This window comes from Cryptomeria japonica, chromosome 6, assembly GCF_030272615.1.
Source record: "Cryptomeria japonica chromosome 6, Sugi_1.0, whole genome shotgun sequence".
Classification (NCBI taxonomy): Eukaryota; Viridiplantae; Streptophyta; class Pinopsida; order Cupressales; family Cupressaceae; genus Cryptomeria; species Cryptomeria japonica.
The window spans coordinates 160,205,802-160,225,172 of NC_081410.1; the positions used below are offsets into that span (position 1 = coordinate 160,205,802).

The 19,371-nt window shown below is 34.3% G+C and overlaps 1 protein-coding gene across 1 annotated transcript; it reads right to left on the minus strand.

Annotated features, from left to right (window-relative positions):
- Nucleotides 1–11,018: 11,018 nt before the first annotated feature.
- Nucleotides 11,019–12,576, minus strand: LOC131035133 (bidirectional sugar transporter SWEET3b). Its single transcript, XM_057966775.1, has 6 exons — nucleotides 12,510–12,576; nucleotides 12,368–12,404; nucleotides 12,048–12,270; nucleotides 11,800–11,958; nucleotides 11,561–11,680; nucleotides 11,019–11,379 (listed from the first exon to the last, which is right to left on the minus strand). Exons 1-6 carry the CDS (start codon nucleotides 12,547–12,549, stop codon nucleotides 11,131–11,133), a joined length of 828 nt encoding a protein of 275 aa, XP_057822758.1. The 5' UTR covers nucleotides 12,550–12,576; the 3' UTR covers nucleotides 11,019–11,130.
- Nucleotides 12,577–19,371: the final 6,795 nt, after the last annotated feature.

The window sequence follows — 19,371 nt, forward strand, 5'->3', positions numbered from 1 at the left end:
TACCACATCCTAGGACTCTATTTGAGGCCATACAAACATTTCTCTAATTTACAAGCCAAATTACTTATACCTTTCACCATGTAGTGCTCTATTTGTGTCATGTAGCTATCCTACTCCAAATCACCATGAAGGAAAGCAATTTTCACATCAATTTTCCTAACCTCTAAATCATAAGCAACAACAATCAAAATAAAAAAGCTAATGGATGTCATTTTGGTAATAAGAGAAGATATCTCACCATAATTAACACCTTCAACTTGAGGTTACCTTTCATGATCAAACTCACTTTATACTTCTCAATACCTTCATCTAAACCAATCTTTTTCTTGAGCATCATTTGCAACCAACAAGTTTTCAACCTTCGAGCAATGGTACAAGATCCCATGTATCACTTTTTTAAAGTTTTCATTTCTTCATCCATAGCAATTTTCTAGGATTTTGCATCATTCGTACCTAATTTCTCTTCTACAGATCTAGGTTCATCCATATTAGTATTCAAAGCAAAAATAAATCTACAATCATCAAGTGAATACCTTTTAGGTGGTTGTCTATGTTAGGAAAATGGTGTGTCAACCTTGCATTTATATAAGATTACTATTTATAGTAAGTTTTCATTTAAGCACGAATTAGTCTAAAGTTTTCCCCAAACCTTCAAATTGGCTAGATAATTATGTCGATAAATTTTCTTTGCAAGACCATATCTAGATTCGAAGATATTAAAGAATCCATTTTTTGAAAGTTGTGAACGAAAGTTTTAAAGTCATTTTTGAGTGCCTTAGGGGCTCTAAAATGAATGAAAAGTGTCTATAAGTGGTATAGTAGGTTTTAGAATAATAGAGCACGTTGCGAGCTTTTTGGCACTTCAAATAGTTTGTCAATCAGACACACAATTCAAAAGTTATGGCTTCTGAAAGTTGGGTCTCTTAAAATAGGAAGTATAAAAAGTGTTGGACACTTAGATGACTTGTAAAAGGGAGCTACACATGTTGGTGTGTCTGTTGAAATATTTTAGGGCATCTTGGATTTGAGATAAGTTGGGTGCCACTTGTTAGGTGGTTTTAGCTCATGGTTTTGTAAAACCATTTGACGGTTTCATGTATTGTATCTCCTATATACTAGGTGCATGAGATGGAGGTTGTATGTAAGATTCTTATATTTGTTGAGTTGCCTCTGGATCTGTTGGTTCCCAAATCAACATATTCTAAATCCTAAAGAAATAGCCACTAACTCATCAACAGACTTAGAATAGGATTTGGCCAATGAACAAGATTCAATCTCAGGACTGAACTCTTCTACACTTTAGGCTTTGCAAAACCTAGGTGGGTCTCCCTAAACAACTCTCAAATAACTCACTACCTGCTAGAATCGTGGCATTGTAAAATAAAGCAGATATCCCAATGAAAATGTACCAAGGAAATGGATAAACTCCTAGTTTTGGCTACAACCTTAGTTTATAAATACTTATGCTACCATTGGGATTGGTTTCTAAACTAACATTGCTAGAAACATAAATGAATAGATACTGTGATGAATGATTCTGAAACATATATAAAGATATGCCCAATTCTTATCCTATGGGGAGCAAAATCTACCTACAGATTAACTATGAACAACAATGAGAAATCTCAACATTTTAACCCCATCATTAAACATTTATGACTTGCATACAATGTTTAATCAAAATCAACACAAATTTACTCATACTCTCCTATATACGTGTTGTAATGATCTTATAACAGGATTTAATCCATTTATTTGAAATGAAACCTGTTACCAAGAACATACATTCCCCATTAGAGAAGACAAATCATAGTATCATTAATACAATGATTAATACAACACATACACAAGAGATAGGAGCAAACTGAGAATGGTTTTCTATTGATTTTCAATATAAACAAGATACATCACATAAAAACTGTTCACAATAGAATATGCACATAAAAACTCTTCTCTATTACTTTCAGCGCCTAATACACACTACATCAAAAAAATTCAGAATCCATCTTATTGGCCCCGAATTCCCTTTTATAAGACAAGGGAGCAAAACAAGCTTCAAGCCAAGTAAGACACATGTCAAAATTTGATTGCCTAAGACTAGAACTTGCCCCAAGGCATCTTTCTTCATGTTTTGCAAACAATCTTTTTGGAAGCATTAAATGCAAACAGCTGTGAGGACAACTTCTGGAGACTGGAGCCATAGGTTTGATTGGAGTTACTTTGCAGTAGTACGAGTCATAGTCAAAATTTGGATTCTGGCGCTGGGGTAGGTACATTAGAGCCAATACGTGTTAGTTGAAAGATCATATCAAGCCTTCCAAAAATAGAAACCTACAAAAACATAGGAAATACAAAAATGAAGAGACTATTGACTAGTCCTCCTCCTCTAGCTGATCCTCCTCAATGGAGTAGTAATTTTGATGACAACTGTCTATTTCATCAGTAGGCCAAGTAAATGATTTCAAACCTTGCAGTTTATTCATGGCTGGGTGAACCCACAATAGTGGGTTACACTTTTTTGCCAACTTTGACACTACAATATTCATTTTCAGAAAAAAAACTTCAGATTCAGGCACCTATTACTTTTAAACCGTAAGGAATTTGTAGATGATGTGAACTAGTGATTTGTGTCATTTTCTATTTAGATTGTAAAAATATTTTTTTGATAATTTTTGGAATCAATTTGCTTCCATTTTTCTATCTCCCTTGAAAACTAGTTTTTTTTAAAAAAAAAAACATTTTTAAAGAGTGATACTCACTCTGTATATCATAACTTTTTTTCTATAATAGATATGAATGTGATTGTTTCAAATTTGGTTTTGTAACATCCATATCTAGTGTTTGCAATTATTTTTGTAATATTATCTTCAATATTTCATATTTTATTAAGATTTGAAGTCGAGTTAACTGTAATCTTGATATATGTCCATTTGATATTACATAACTTGTTGTAATATGTAACAAAAATCAATTTTATTTTTTGTTGTTGGAAAGAGGACTTCAATACCTAGCGCTTAAATATTTTTCAGAATTTTTTGGGTGACGTTTACTATTTTTCCATAAGCATTGAACAAAGAAGTTCATGTTAAGTGAAAACCCTAAATTCATAAGAAATATATTAAAAATTATACTATTTGGAAAGCTTATAATAAGGGCTAAATACTTAAAAAAAAAAAACTTCTAAATGAATTCATTTGACCACCCAAAAGCTAATGTAAAATTGTTTTTTTATCAACATTTGATAGATGCAAAGGAGACTCCATTGCAAGTATGATTTAGAAGTAGAGAGGTTCTATCCAAGAAATTTTGATCTAAGAGCCTTTGATCTAACTCTCTTCAATTAATTACTTCAAATGGGACCTCTTAAAGCTTAAACAATTATATTTTCTAAAAAAAATATGATTTCAGCAAAAAACAAGATGTATAAAAAAGTAGGAACCAACATTGTGAGTTCACCCGACCTCCATGGTCCTATTCACAGGTACAATTGCTGCTTCCAAAGTAAATTTGTCGTAAAAAAAATCCACATCAAGAATCCTGCTAATAATGGCGTGATATGAGTCTTCTTTGCTGGGATCTCCAACAAGCAATTTTAGGACCACCTCCACGGATTCTTGGAATTCCATCTCCCACCTACCCAATCAAATATTTTCCCTTCTCCAGTCAGAATTGAAGGAATGTCCCCCTCCTGTAAGCCATTGAAAGAATCTAATTTTTCTTTCAATTTCTTATCCTCTTCCTCAAATTGAGGTAGCTACTTAATCATTAAATTATAAATTTTCCATGTCGTCCCTATAGATGTCGGAGCATTAGGTATATTCTTCATTTCCAAAAGAATCTCTTTAAGGATTGTGGCTTTGAGAAACCACGTGACCCTTAGAGGTTGAAAGAATGAAAGGAATTCACCCAATTGGGCTCAAAGCTGGAATACATGTAAATAATAAGAATGTACTTCATCCACTTTGGAGAGTACCTTACTAGCGACCTATAAAATGGTGGCCTTTTTTATTTCTAAGTACCTATTTTCTGATTTACCTTTGACCCTTTGTAATTCTTCTTGCATTTTTTGCCTTTCTTCTTGTAGACACCTAAAAGTTGCACAACAAATTAAATGAATTTTATTCATTTAATTATCCCTATTTATGGGGCCCCAATCTGTCCTCTCCTTGTGTACATGAGCATACATAGTCATCCCCTGTGGCATCGGTTGCATGCACCCAAACTGTCGGTAAAACCAAGGAAGAATGAACCGCTCTACCACGTATGGGGTGCGACCTAAAATAAATCTGCTCATAAATAAGTGAGGCACCTCAAAATCATCCTCTGGCCATGGCTCACATAATCGATAGGGCCTCCACACTGTTGTATCCATATCATCTAGAGCCCGCCTCCAAAACTCTAATTTCTCGAGGATCGGCTGGAAAGCAACCTGGCTGTACATCATAACAAACGGTGCCCTTGCTGGCCTGAACCTCAGACCCAGTGGATGGGTCATGACTATGTGCTCCCATACCCAAATCTGTAGCAAAGTATATCCAGAAGCTAGGCTGGCTACGTCATCATAAACCACCTAGTGAAGCTCATGATATAAATGGGTGAGAAAACAAATATCCCACGCATATCGTGTGTGCACCTGCACCATCTGTCAGAGAACTCGACCCCATCCAATTGATAAACCATGTGACCTCTTGTCCGGAATTGGGAAACTTCCAATCAAACCTACCAAAACTGAAGGGAGTGGGGCATAGCTGTCTACCATGTCCTGCCACACCATTGAGTAACCTACAATGTGGGGATTGCCAAACACCTCCCACAGAGCATCGGTCCCACTGGCCTCCTCCACATCATACTCCACAAGCTAACTTGTGAGCGGAATCCACAGAATCCGATAGACATCCTCCGACATCACTGTGATCTCACCCGTTGGCAAATGGAAGGTGTTATGCTTGCTATGCCATCTCTTGGCCAACGCGGTGAGTAGTCCCCTATTATTTTGATAGGGTGGCATGTGTAACAAGTGAATGAGACCGTAAGCCTCTATGACTACAAATCATTAGCACTCAATCGATCTTGCATCACAAAAGTCTTCTCCCGAAGCATGAGCAGTCCTCGATGGACCTATATCAATACATGGATATCATCCTATCAAATACATCTATTCTACACAATCCGACAATCAAAAAATCAAGTGATGACAGTCACGCAATCAACCAAGGTCTGTTCAGCCATCCAATCAATCAATCACGCCCCACATCAAAAATCATATCGATAATCAACAACACACTTCATATCAGGACTCATATTGAAAATCAAATACCATTTTAACAACCAAAGTTTCACATCGACAATCAATCTCAAAAAAAAATCAATCAAGTTCCAATCAATCCATACTCATATTACAGATTAATCAAATCAATCTCCTATTGACAAAACGACTCATATTGAACACATACCTATATCGAATCAGGACCCATATCGAAATCAGATCCATATCAAAAAATAATTAACCCATAACGACTTTGACCCATATCAAAATCAGACCCATATCAAATAACAACAAATTGACCCATAATGACAAGTTGACCCATAACGAAAAATTGACCCATAATGAAAAAATGACTCATAATGATAATAAAACCCATATCAAAATTGAATCCATATCGCAAACAGACTCATACGACTTTGAACCATATCGACTTTGATCACAATTGATCCAAACCAAAATTTGAATTGACACAATAGACTCATAACGACAAACATCAATTAGCGACGAAAATCAACACATTCGATCCAAAATGACACTTTGACAGGGTGCAAAACTTCATAACAAATCTAAAAATCAAAATTGCACTTGTTCAAATTTTTCAAAAATCACACAAAATGCTTACTGTTTCATATGTGCTAAACAATCATCAAATGCGCTAAAAAACACATCATATGTGCAAGACTGTTTCTTCAATGTGCTATTCTATAACTCCTATGTGCCAATCAAAAAATCAAATGCACGATAGGAAAAATCAAATGCGCTACGATTATTGTCAAATGCGCAACCAAAAAAATCAAATGCGCTATGATAATTGTCAAATGCGAAACAAAATTCATCGCATGTGCTCAAAGAAAAATCATATGCGTGAAAACAAAGCAAAAAAGATAAAAAAAGCGAAAAAACCCTAACTAGCCAAAAAAATTCAAAAAATTACCAAATCGCCTAAAAACTCAGCTAAAAATTTACAAAAAGGGTTAGAAAATTGAACTTACCAGTGGTCTGTACTCTATTGGCCTCTCGAATTGGCGAACTCTCTCAAAACGGTGACGGTGATCTAGGGGGTGCCATCTCCTCTTTCTCCTCTAAGCTCCAATGCTCCAAAGCCAAGTGTGCAAATGAAGTGGAAATGGGCCCTTGGAGGCTTATATAGCCCGTGATGACGCATGCGCCTGTGATGCCTTGGTGGACGTGTGGGGCATGTATGTGCTATCCCCACATATTCTTCACCTCATTTTTCCATATCATTTTTAATAAATCTATCGGGCGATAAATTAAAAAAAAAATCAAAAAAAAAAATTCGCACAAAAATCCAAAACATCATCGTACTTCATGCCATCTCCTCGAAAAACATAATTTTTCTCAATTTATCACCCGAGGGGGCATCATCATTATCATCAGTCTTATATCGACACCAGTTTCATATTGACATCTCATATCGAAATCAATTTTCACATCCAGGGAATCAAATTGACAATTTTGGCGACAACATCATATAAAAAAAAAAAAAATTCACGATAAATCGAACATTTTTCTTTGAATCAACATGTGGTCACACATCACTTCAAAGAGGGGCAAAATGTAGACACCTAAAAGTTGCACAACAAATTAAGTGAAGTTTATTCATTTAATTATCCCTATTTCTTCCAATTAATTAAATTGAGATTTAATTAATATCCCTTTTTTTCTAAATTAGCCTATTAATCAAATTAAAGATTTGATTAATATTTCCCTTCTTTTATCCTAGCCATTTAATTAAATTTACATTTAATTAAAATCCCCCTTCTAGCCATTTTTAATTAAATTTACATTTAATTAAAAATTCCCCTTCTAGCCATTTTAAATTAAATTTACATTTAATTTAAAATCCCCCTTCTAGCCATTTTAAATTAAATTTACATTTAATTAAAACCACCCCCTTGCAAAATAAAAAATGACATTTAAATAGATCAATATTTATTTAAAACTATCAAATGCAAGTTGCAACCAACAATTGAAATAAATTAATTTTATTTTAATTAATTTCTATTTTTCCCCACCCACTTGCAAAATCCTACATCCCCCACTTGCCTCCTAAACCTCTTCTAGATCCTTCTAGATTCATATAAACCCTTTTAATTAGCCTTAATCCCTCTAATCATGTCATTTCCCTAAGTTTGAGGAGGTCACTTCTCAAATTTGGAAGAAAGTCTTCTAAACGCATTTAAGACTTTATTACCTTCAACAAGCTAACTTGTTGAGGTCCCCAAATTTGGAAGGACTCTTACAAATTTGTCCCCAAAGTCTTCCTAACCATTAATGGTTAACTCAACCTTCCCCTCATAGTTAGAGACTTTCTCTCTAACTTAGCCCTCATCTAATCCAAGGGTCTCATCAAGCACTTATGGCTTTGACCCTAGTTATCCTATTAACCCTTGCACAAGAGTTTACCCCTTGGGTAAAGGCTTTATCCATGGGTTATCCACTAGCCCAACCACAACCTTACCTCCTAAGGTAACCTTCATGTCTCCTCAAGAATTTAATGCCTCTTACATCTCCTCTCAAGCCACCTCTTGTTGACCATTATCACAATTTCATTGGTGAAAATTGTAAACATGGATTGATAACTTTCAATCCTAGCCCTTGTTGAGATTATTCAATCTCAACCCTCCATTGCCCTATTTTCCCTATAAATAGAGCTCCCATTCCTCATTCTCAGGTATCAAGTCTTTTGTGCATCAAACTTATAGTCATTTACAAGTTAAGGAGCTCTCTTTGTTATCTTCAAGCATAAAGCATTCATCTCATAGCATTTTAGTTTCATTTAACTTAAATGCATACCCTTTTCTAGCTTAATTGACTCATCTAGTAGCATTTAATCTTCAATTTGGAATTAACCTAGTTTCATATCTTCATCATCTTGAACATTTAGTCTTGTATCTTGCATTTCATCTTAATCCATCATCTTAGCTTTCACTAGGATCTTAGTTGCATCCATTTTGATCTTAGAATCATTTAAATCTCGTTCTCTAGGTTGTCATCTTGAGGATCAAGTGCTCTTCCAAGTGAGGGCCACCTTGAATCTTAGATATCTTTAGAGATAGAGGAGCATGAAATGATTTTAAAGAGTTTTGATTCATTAACTTGTTTTGTTTTGTTTTGATTTCTAACTCTAATGCAATGTTTCATGTGTATGTTTGAAGTGTTCTTCTCTATTGCAGGCTGATACCACATTCCAGGCATACACTTCCAGTTGTTGCTTTGTCAGCTTGGTGGATTCCCTTGTTGCTAGTTCCTTTTCCAGCTTGGCATTTTCTATGTATAATTCATTGTGGTCTGTAGCAAGGATCACATGTTTCTTTTCCTGCTCTTCATGCTTCTTTTCTTCCTCTTCTACTATCGCCTTTTCAAAATGTGCAACATGCATTGAGATTGTTATAGACTCTAATGTAGTAGTGTCAGCCAGGGTCCTTATGATGGCATCACCTACTCTTTGCTCATTTTTGTGCAAAACAATTGGCTTTTTTGTATTTGGAGCCTTTACCCAAAGTGCAAAAGCTTTGATGGTTGGATTAAAGCCCGACCCATGCTTACCAAATTCTTGTGTATATATTGGATTGGATTGCCTCATCACTTGGTCTAATACAAATTTTTTATCTAAATCCCATATGGGGATTAACATCATACCCCTATTCTTGACCATCTCCCTCGTCTCTTGTGGGGTGCAATTAATGTTTTCCTTGTCAAAATTGGCAATTTCCTCTTCAGATAAATTCTTCAGTTTCTCCCTAAGCCAAAATAAGAGGGGTAGATAAAAGGATTATCATATGAAGGCATGCATTAATTCCTTAGACCCAATGGGAAGTGGGACCAATGAGTTCACACACCATGCTAGTTTTGGTGATGAGTGCTTTTGTTAGATGTGATGGTGACTTTTGAGTTTTAGTGTTTTATTTTTAGTGGCTTAGGATATCACTAATTTTTATGCTCTTGGATTGGTGATTTTGAATTTTGGAATGATTGTCCACATTGTTGTATTTGGGACCCAAAAACGAGTTTTGTGGCCTAGCTTGTTGGACATTTCTTTGAATATTTGGATTGCTTGGATTTGAGATAGTTCAATTTTAGGGTCCAAGTAGATTGCCAATTTTTGCTCTTTGGGGATTGTAAATAACTAGCTTCTTTATTTATATTCATATAAGATTTAATGAAAATCCAAGTGCAAACCTAGTTTTAGATGAATGAAGAGAAGTTATAAATTTGCAAGAAAATAGATAAATGATATAGAATACAAATAACAACTGTTCTGATATTGAGGATACAAAAATATATGATGCAAAGGATATAATTCAACTATATATAGGCCCTTGGATGCATGAGTCAAGGATATGACATATTCTAGATGTCATGAATTCAACTCATAATTAGTAGATCAATTAACTCAATATGACAAAGATAGAGACAAGATTCACTGAACGAAAATGATACTTAACTATTACCAATCCAAAATTGATGAGATGGTGGTGATACTTGTACATTTCAAGTCAAAATGAACGTACTTGTTTTTTAGATTTTATCTAAATAAAGATCATTAAATATTTCTAATATCCCAAATAAACTTATTTATAGATGCACAATTACACCAAGATTACATCATCAATTTTAATTTCCTTTAACTTAATATTATTAAACACAGACAAAAACAAAAAACAAAAAACACTTTTATCTCTAAAAAAATAATTCTTGAGCATTAATATAATCCAAACTTATGTGGTCCTTTGGTCTAACTAATTACTTTGGGTGAATACTCCCTTTGGGTGGCAATGATTGTTTACCCAAAAACATTGTGCAAGCTTTCCCACTCGATCTCGACCACTTTTTGACTATCTAGAGAAGGTGTTTGTCGTTTGTGATTATTGGGTGGTCGATCATTATTGTATTCTTTGAGTGGTTTCTTTCATTCTAAATTTTCTAACTTACAGTAAACATTGGGTGGTCGATCATTATTGTATTCTTTGAGTGGTTTCTTTCATTCTAAATTTTCTAACTTACAGTAAACACTGTAACTTGTCTGCACAAACATCTCACTCAATTAAATTAATATAGTTCAATAAAGCTTCCGAATTCTATCTACAACATAATAATACTTTATGTTATTGAAAGTATTTTATCATTTTAATTTAGATCTTTAGGATATTTTCTCTCTCAATTCCAAATTTTCACAGTGCCACAGAAAAGACTCCAACGGCTGTAGCAACAAAAACCAGAGAAGCTGAATTCGAGTCATGACACAATCCCCATCAAAGTATAATCAATAAAGACAGGTTTTTGTCTCTAGTTAAGATGGAGTTTTTAGTTTTTTATAAAATTGATTTTCTCTATCATCAACGTGAAAGAAATATAAAATTGTAGAGAATTAAATATAGTAAACACAAATAAATCTTGTATTGATTCCAAAGATTACATTAAATTTCTTGATTACGAGATCAAGGATCAACTGATCAGAAATCATAGACAAGAATTTATTACAAAATCTATAAGCTCTAAAGAACATAGAACAAAATCTATAAGATTTAAAGTACATAGAACAAAACCTATAAGATCTAAAAACAAGTAGCTCCATACAATAACATGAAGAATCTATATTTAACACACCTAATTTTAACTCATCCAGAAAACTACAAAAGACTCTGGTATCTCATGCAATGTGAAGAAATTACAGTTCCAACAAATATAAATTACTCCCACGATTTGATCTAAAAACTAGAAACTCTAATATTATAAATGATTGGCATCTTTTTATTATTTTAATGTAGTAAAGATCATAAAGTATCTATTGAAACAAAACCTTTAATTTTGATTGAAAAGTGTTTGTCAAAATCATTGGCTTATAAAATCAGATCTTTGCAATCATCTGAATTGAATCCTTGATGAATTCTTTGAGAAAATTGCCTGGTAAGACTCAAATTTCTTATGAAAGAGGGAGGAAGAGACACTGTTTCTAGAGCTATTTTATCTGACTGCTCATTCAATTCTTTCAGTTTCATAGCTTCAACTCGCACTCGAGTCTTTCGCCAATAAGTGCAGTATATTATCATCTGAACCGAAGCAAGCGGTATTCCAAAGAAATTCGGAACCTGGGTCAATCACAAATTGCAAAACAAATGAAATGAGTCCAGTCACAGAGATTTTACTTGTTTATAAAATTAATATATAGATTCTAAACATATAGAACTACAAATGAAATGAGCTCAATCACAGAGATTTTACTTGTTTATACAATTAATATATACAGACTCTAAACATATAGAACTTTACCATGATAAGAATATCTCTGCTCAAAGCACCATACACCAACCACAGCACACTGCCCAAGAAAGCAAACATTGAGAAGTAGAAGGACATGCACTCCACGCTCTTGGTACGATACACCACTCTCTGTATCATTAATTCAGCGTCATCGGTCATATTAAAAAGTTTATTCAAAATACTATAATTTGTAAGAAAGTATTCGATTTCTGCAATCTAAAAAATGTTATATGAAAGAGTTTACTTACAATATCTGAAAGTGGAGAACCATAAAGAATGACAGAAGCCACCATTCCAGTAGTCCCCACAAGCATTTTCTTATGGCCTACTTCTACTCCCCACATGGAAGTTACTGCAGTGCTTGCAAAAGTCACCAATACTCCTCCCACCATCAGACCCATTCTTCCCTGCCATGCAATTCATATCTTATTAACTGGAGGCCTCCAAACCCAAGTGAAATAGGAGTGACAAATATGGTGTAGTAGAAATAAGGTACCTTGGATTTAGATGGAGCAAAGTGGAGATAGATTGTGCAGAAGCATAACTGAAGGAGGAGGCCAAAAGCATTGGTACCCATTACAAGACTGTTCTCCCATCCATTGCTAATGAGAGGGGAGCCATACAAGGTATATATAAGACAATTAAAGAGGCCTATTGCATAGGGTATCCCTGACATATCTCCTGTTGTCTTCTTCATCATCACTCTCCGGAAGTTACTCCTGCACACAAATTAACTTAGTACAAAGTTAGAAATATGTAGATAGAACAAGTGCACTGCTCTCCCTTCAAAGATAATGTTCCCCTAGCTCTACTTACATAGGTGCTCCATACATGAGCAAAGCAAATGTGCTTCCTGAATCACAGACATAAAATCACAACATTCAGTACAAGTTTTGCAGTCTATGAATGATACACTTTGAAGTTGAAACCAAAGTAAGGTTAAATGCAATGCAATGACCTAGAATGCCAGCTCCATAACGTATGAATATGTTCATCATTGTGTCTCTTAGTAAGAAGAGAGTAAAAGAATGAATATATTGTAGGTTGGTCTGTTGAAGAGTGCTGCATACTTATAGCCTTGTGTTGAACGGGAACCTATGCCCACTTGTGCTTGCGACTTGAAACACTCATGCCCATGTTAGCAGAAGACTCTAGAATTTTCATTTTTAATATATATAAAAATGATATTTTAAAATAAGAATTCTCATAAAAATTAGGTTGTCTAAGTTGTCTTTAGATTATTATATAAATTTTGTAAATTAAAAGTCAAGGTAATTCATTATATTGCATAAAATATATGTTAGATTAATATGATTTGATTTTATATTTCATGCAACACGTTCAATAGAGAGGGACTAGAGTATCATCAAAGAGAGGGTTATAGACTTTGGAAAAGATCAATTCCCATTGAACCTTGAGCTAGGAGATAAGTTGTGTTAATAGTTAGTTGCCACCTTGGTTTTAGGGTTGATCATCTTGTCTTTATCAATTGTTGGTCAGTTTTATCTCGTTGTCTTGGATATTGTCTGATTAGGTATTGTACCTTAGTTATTTAATCATTATTTCTTTTCTTATTAGACAATCTCATTAATTAATTATCACATATATAAAAGAACATTGATATCAATAAACACATATTTATATCTATATATATCTATACATGCATAATGATAAGATGTGCATGTACCTACATGGTAATATATTAATGATATATTTGTAACTTGGAAGAACGTATTTATATTTGTATATGCTTTTAATGCTTCACCGACTTTATCAATCAATCATTTAGTAAGCAAGGGAAGGTCATTTTATTGGAGATGTTACTCCTTATCACCTTAACCATGATAATGTTTATTAATGAGCAATATGAATCATCGACAGTGCTAGCCGGTGCCTTGCTTTATCTTGGAAGGCGATAGAGCCATCACTTCTGTGCATGAGCTGTTCCACGTTGTCAGTTTCTTGTTCGAGGTCCTTCTTGGAGCGGTAATCACCGGCAATTCATTCATCAGGGGGTTGTATTTTTCACACAACTAACACTCAAGTCAGAGCTCATAGGGAGGACTATGGAAGCATTTGAAATTGGTTTGCAATCAGACCGTATCTCACTGTTCAATTATGGGGAAATGAAAAAGGATTATATGTTTTATCTCTGGCATTATTGTATCATTGGTTGTCATATGAAGTTGAGATACACAGAGTATTGTAGAGTGGGATAGACAGAGTTTTTGGTATTAATATGAAGTTGAGATTTCATGAAATTATTTATCGTATAACAGCTAAGTCTTTAATGAAGATAGTGAATTGAAATACCTAAGATGAAAGAAGTTAAAAACCTCTATGTTTTAAGGAATTGTAGAGTATGTATAATGATCCTTATGATTCGAGTGCAAGCACTATGTTTATTGCTTTAAGAAAACAAGCCAGTAGGGTGATGTTAATAATATCAAATGTATTCTGAATTTACTATGTCACGTCAATCTGATGTTAATAATATCAAATGTATTCTGAATTTACTATGTCACGTCAATCTGAAAAAGTTTCTCCATGTCTGATTAATCAGTCTGATCTGTGACAGTTAGTTTATGATGTCCTTGTGGTAGTAGGAATTGTTTAATTCTGTAGATAGTGTTAAACCAAGCTACCTCGAAGTTGTTAAAAGAATTAATGCTAGTTAACTAGTGCTTGTTGAAGCCAATCAGTTATTTTACTTTGGTCAAAGGAACCATATTTCTGTTTGAATTTGTGAGTCACTTGCACTCCATTCTGTTTAAGCCAAGTAAGGGTGGTGAATGTTGACAATACATTGGTGCGCATGTGATATGAAACCTTGGTCAAGGTGGCGCTGTAGTAGGCATGCAACCGTCAGTGCACATGAACAAGATAGACCACTAGTCAGAAGGTCATGCTAGTTAGGGGTATCTATAGTGTGTGATTGGCTAGTCCATGTAGGTTCTAACACCAAGCTTAGATGGCTAAATGGTAATTGATCTTTTCTTAATTTGCTTCCTTCGTGAAGGGTTGGGCCCTTCCAGACGGAAGATGCATGAGAGAGTTATAAGTCTATGGTTGGATGGAAAAGCCTTTGATGATGCTCTCGCTCTCCTAGATTATGTCAAGGCTTTTTCATCAGCAAGAAACTTATTGTGTTGTAATCTCTAGACTCTCTTCCTTTTCAATTGTATTTGAATAACTAAATTTTTTGTTGATAGTTAGTTTTCTCTTTCTGATGAAAATTAGTTAGTTAATTAATAGTTTTTTTTTATAGCTAAAATTAAATGTTAGTTGTAAATTATTTCAATAAATGTTATATCTGTTATTGTTAAGTATAATGGTTGTTGCATATAGCATGGAAGCTAGTAGGTTTGACATTGAACCTCAGGCTTTCTACCTAAATACATGTTCTAGAAAGAAAAATTGAAACTAGACCGTTGTGTTTCATAGGATGTGGATCTGATGAACACCGCGAAAGAAGGTCCAGCATCCTGTAGGTGTTTATCTTGGAAAATTTGGCTAAAAAAGATTACACATGTTGTTTGTTACCCTTTGATATAGTGACTTCAGAAGGAAAGAGGGAAATGAACAACCACCGATAAGGTGATCGTTAAAGCATCCATTTTGAAAGAATTTGAAATGAAAATTAAACCTGTGATTGAGAACCCACTTGAGAAGGAAATAATGATAGAAAAACCTAACAAGTGATGTGTATCTACTCCAAGATATAGGCTTGTTCCTTATTCCAAATTTAGTGACCAAGAAGAACCTATCACAAGAAGTGACAGTGACTCTTAAATAAGATTTAACGAAATTTTGTAACTATTGAGAATGTAAAACAATTTTGGCTTGAGAAATAAATATTGAATTTTGGATTGTGTACATAGCTATAGAATATCAATTCTATTATTGAGTTGTAAATGTTATAGCTTAAATAAATCTAATAAGATAAACTTAACTTCTTTTTAAATAGGAAAACAACTAGAGTATGGATAATTCTAGGAATAATCTAGGAGGTTTTGAGGATACCAATGATCCAATGGCTGTGATGAGGCAACTTCTTGATGCCATGAATAAAACCCAAACAAGGTTGGATAATCTAGAAAGAAGGTTTATGGGGCAATGAGAATCAAGAGATGAGAAATATGAAACCCAGTCCATGGGTATTTTTGATAGGCAAGAACATGCTAGATTGAGTGGACAACAAGAAGAACAATCAAAGGCCTTAGACTTTAATAACACGAAAAAACAATTAGTAGATGATATCTCAAATGATATGAAGAAAATAAAACCACCAAAATTCAAGGGCTCTGCATCTGGAGATGCTATTGAAGCATAGATCATAGAGATGGAGAAGTACTTTGAGATGAAAAATTACTACAATAACTCTAAGATAGCATGGGGGGCCTACAAATTATCTGGAGAGGCAACGACATGGTGGGAGAATAAGAAGGTAGAACTAGGACTAAAGAAGGCAAAAATGAGATCACATGGGAGAAATTTGTAGGAGTCTTTAGATAGAGATGGCTTCCACAAACGTTTTATAATAAAAAATTATTGGACTTCCAAAAACTCAAGCAAGGAGAGTTGTCTATTAATAAATACTGGGAGAATTTTACCAGATTAATCAAATACATGCCCCATATTCAACAAGATGAGAACTTTTGCGCTAGGAAGTTTTTCATGGGACTTAATCATAGGATAGGATGGGAGATAGATGTGCTTGTGCCTCGAACAATGGATGAGGCCTATGAAAAGGATGTCAAGAAGGAGGAGAGGTTGAAGAGAGACGATTCCTATTGAAATATAAATCACAAGAAGGTTAATTGGAACTAATCCTCTCAGAATTTTAATAAGAAGGGATTGAAGGGAAACAAACTAGACTAAAAGAAGGACAAGAGGGGTTACAATAATCATAAGAAGGACTTGAGGTATTTGTGAACATTAAGTGAGGACCACCTAGAGGGTGTTTCACCCATAGAGGAGATCATTATGCGAATCAATTTCTAATGAAAAGTCAGAGTGGTCAACAATAATGGAATCACTTACCTCCTCAGCATACAACATTCCAACAAAGGATTTATGTAGTAGTAGACAATGAGCAAGCTGAATACCAGGCCACACCTATAGAAAAAATATATATGCTTTACGATAATTCCATAACGATGCTGATACACACTGGCACCACTAAATGCTTTATATCTCCTAGATTAATGAGTGGATTTATTAAGAAAACTGGTTATATGGATAATTCATGTAGTATAGAATATGCCAACTAGACAAGGGCTTGAGTAGAGAAATGTTTATTTGAAGCTAGGGTTGAGCTACCGGGACTCACTATAGAAGTAAACCTATATGTGGCACATTTGGGCTCCTACGATGTGATCTTGGGGATGAATTAGCTAAAGGGGCATAAGGACATAGTGGACTATTTCTCTAAGAGGTTAGAGTGTTTACTAGATGAATTTGGAAACAAAGTATGCATTCAAAGAATTCAATATGAAATTAAAGTACGACAAATCTCTCCCATGCAGATGAATTGATGTAAGAGAAAAGGTTGATAGATGTATGCCATTAAGATGGAAGAGATTAATAAACTTAAGGAGGCCATATACCATGATGATATGATGATGTATGATGCAACCATGCATAATGGTGGAGAAGTACTGGAGAAATAAAGAAAGGAGGGAACCTTTGCAAAAGAATATCCTTACTTATAAGAATATCAAGATGTATTTCTTGAGGAATTGCTAGGATTACAGTGTTTGAATTTTCTATAGATTTAGTGCTAGGAGCCAAACCTATCTCCAAAGTTCCTTACAACATGAAAACCATGTATTTGATGAAATTGAATGCACAATTGCAAGAAATTATTTGTAAAGGGTCGATTCAACTTAGCGTGTTGCCATGGGAGCTACCATGATATTTTTAAAGAAGAAATATGGGACTTTGTGCATATGTATAGATTATCAAATATTGAACAAGCTTACTATTAGAAATAAGTATCCCTTACCCAAAGTTGATGACTTATTTGATCAATGAGAGGGGTTGCAATATTTTCCAAAATCGATTTATGGTCTGGGTCATAAGAAAACATTTAGAACAAGGTACAATCACTATGAATTTAGTGTGTTACCTTTTGGGTTCACCAATGTAGCAATGAGATTCATGAATTTGATGAACAATGTGTTTACGGATTGCTTGGATAAATTTGTGTTAGTGTTTCTAGACAACATTTTAATTTATTCAAACAATGAGGAAGAACATATTCAACATTTACTAATAGTCTTTTAGCGATTACAAGAACACAAGCCATATGGAAAGCTATTTAAGTGCACTTTCTTCCAAAAGGGAGTGCAATATCTAGGGCACATTATTTTTGCATAGAAGTAAACTTAACAAAAAATAAAAAGATATAGTGGAATAGCCTGTTCCAAGAAATATACAATAAGTAAGAAGCTTCATGGGATTGGCTAGGTACTATAGAAAGTTTGTGAATAATTTTTTCCAAATAACATATCCTATCACCGTTCTTTAGAGGAAAGGGAAAAGATTTGAGTGGATAAAGAAATGTTAGAAATCATTTGAGTATGTAAAATAGAAATTGACTACTGCACCCATTTTAAAAGCACCAAACTTGAAAGGACAGTTTGTGGTAGTTACCAATGCATTAGGGGAAGGATTAGGAGGAGTCCTCATGGAAAATGAACAAAAAATTGCTTACAAGTCTAGAAAGTTGAATCTACTATGAGCATAATTACGTACCACATGATCTTGAAATAGTAGCCATTGTGCATGCCCTACAAATGTGGTTATATTATTTAATGGGAAAACCATTCGATCTTTGATCCAATCATCAAGGTTTGAAGTACATATTTACTCAACCTAATTTAAATTCTAATAAGAGAAGATGGTTGGAACTAATTTTTGATTATGATTTTAAAATCAACTAAATCAAAGGGAAAGAGAATGGAGTAGCAGATGCCCTGATTCGTCGAAGACATTTATCATCTATAGTAATCGTGAATACATATTTTAGAACTCGAGTTATGCAAAACCTCAAAGGGGATGATTATTACAACTAGGTATATGAGGCCATTTGAAACAACCTCCAAGACCCTAGGCATAAAGGATTCAACACTAAGTTAGATGGACTATTGAGGTATCAAGGAAGAATGTATATACCGAGCTCCTTGTCCAGTTAAGGAAATTAGTATGGAAGGAAGTGCATTCAACACCATACTTGGGTCATTCGGGTGTGACAAAAATCTTAGTAGATGTTAAGCCCCTATATTTTGGGAAAGGAATGAGGGGCGATGATGTAAGATTCGTGGTAGGTTATTTTGAATGTTAGAAGGTAAAAACAAAACACCAACATATAGTAGGGGTGTTGCAACCACACGCCATTCCATATTGGAAGTGGAAGATCATTAGCATGAACTTTGTACAAGGTCTACCCATGACGAGGAGTAAAAATAATGCTATCTTAGTAGTGGTGGACATGCTTACCTAGGTAGCACATTTCATACAAGGAAATTTAACTGATGGAGTACATATAATTGCTCAAAAATTTGTACAAGATATTTTTTGACTACATGGGGTATCCAAGAAGATTATCTCCAATAGGGATGGCAGAATGACATCCATATTTTGGAAAACCCCGTTTGCAGCCTTAAGAACAGAATTAAACATCAGTTCATCTTACCATCTTGAGACAGATGGACAAACAAACTAAGTAAACTCCTAAGAATGTATTGTGTGGAACAACAATATAAGTGAGAAGAATACCTTCATCTAGTAGAGTTTTCTTACACTAATTCATACCA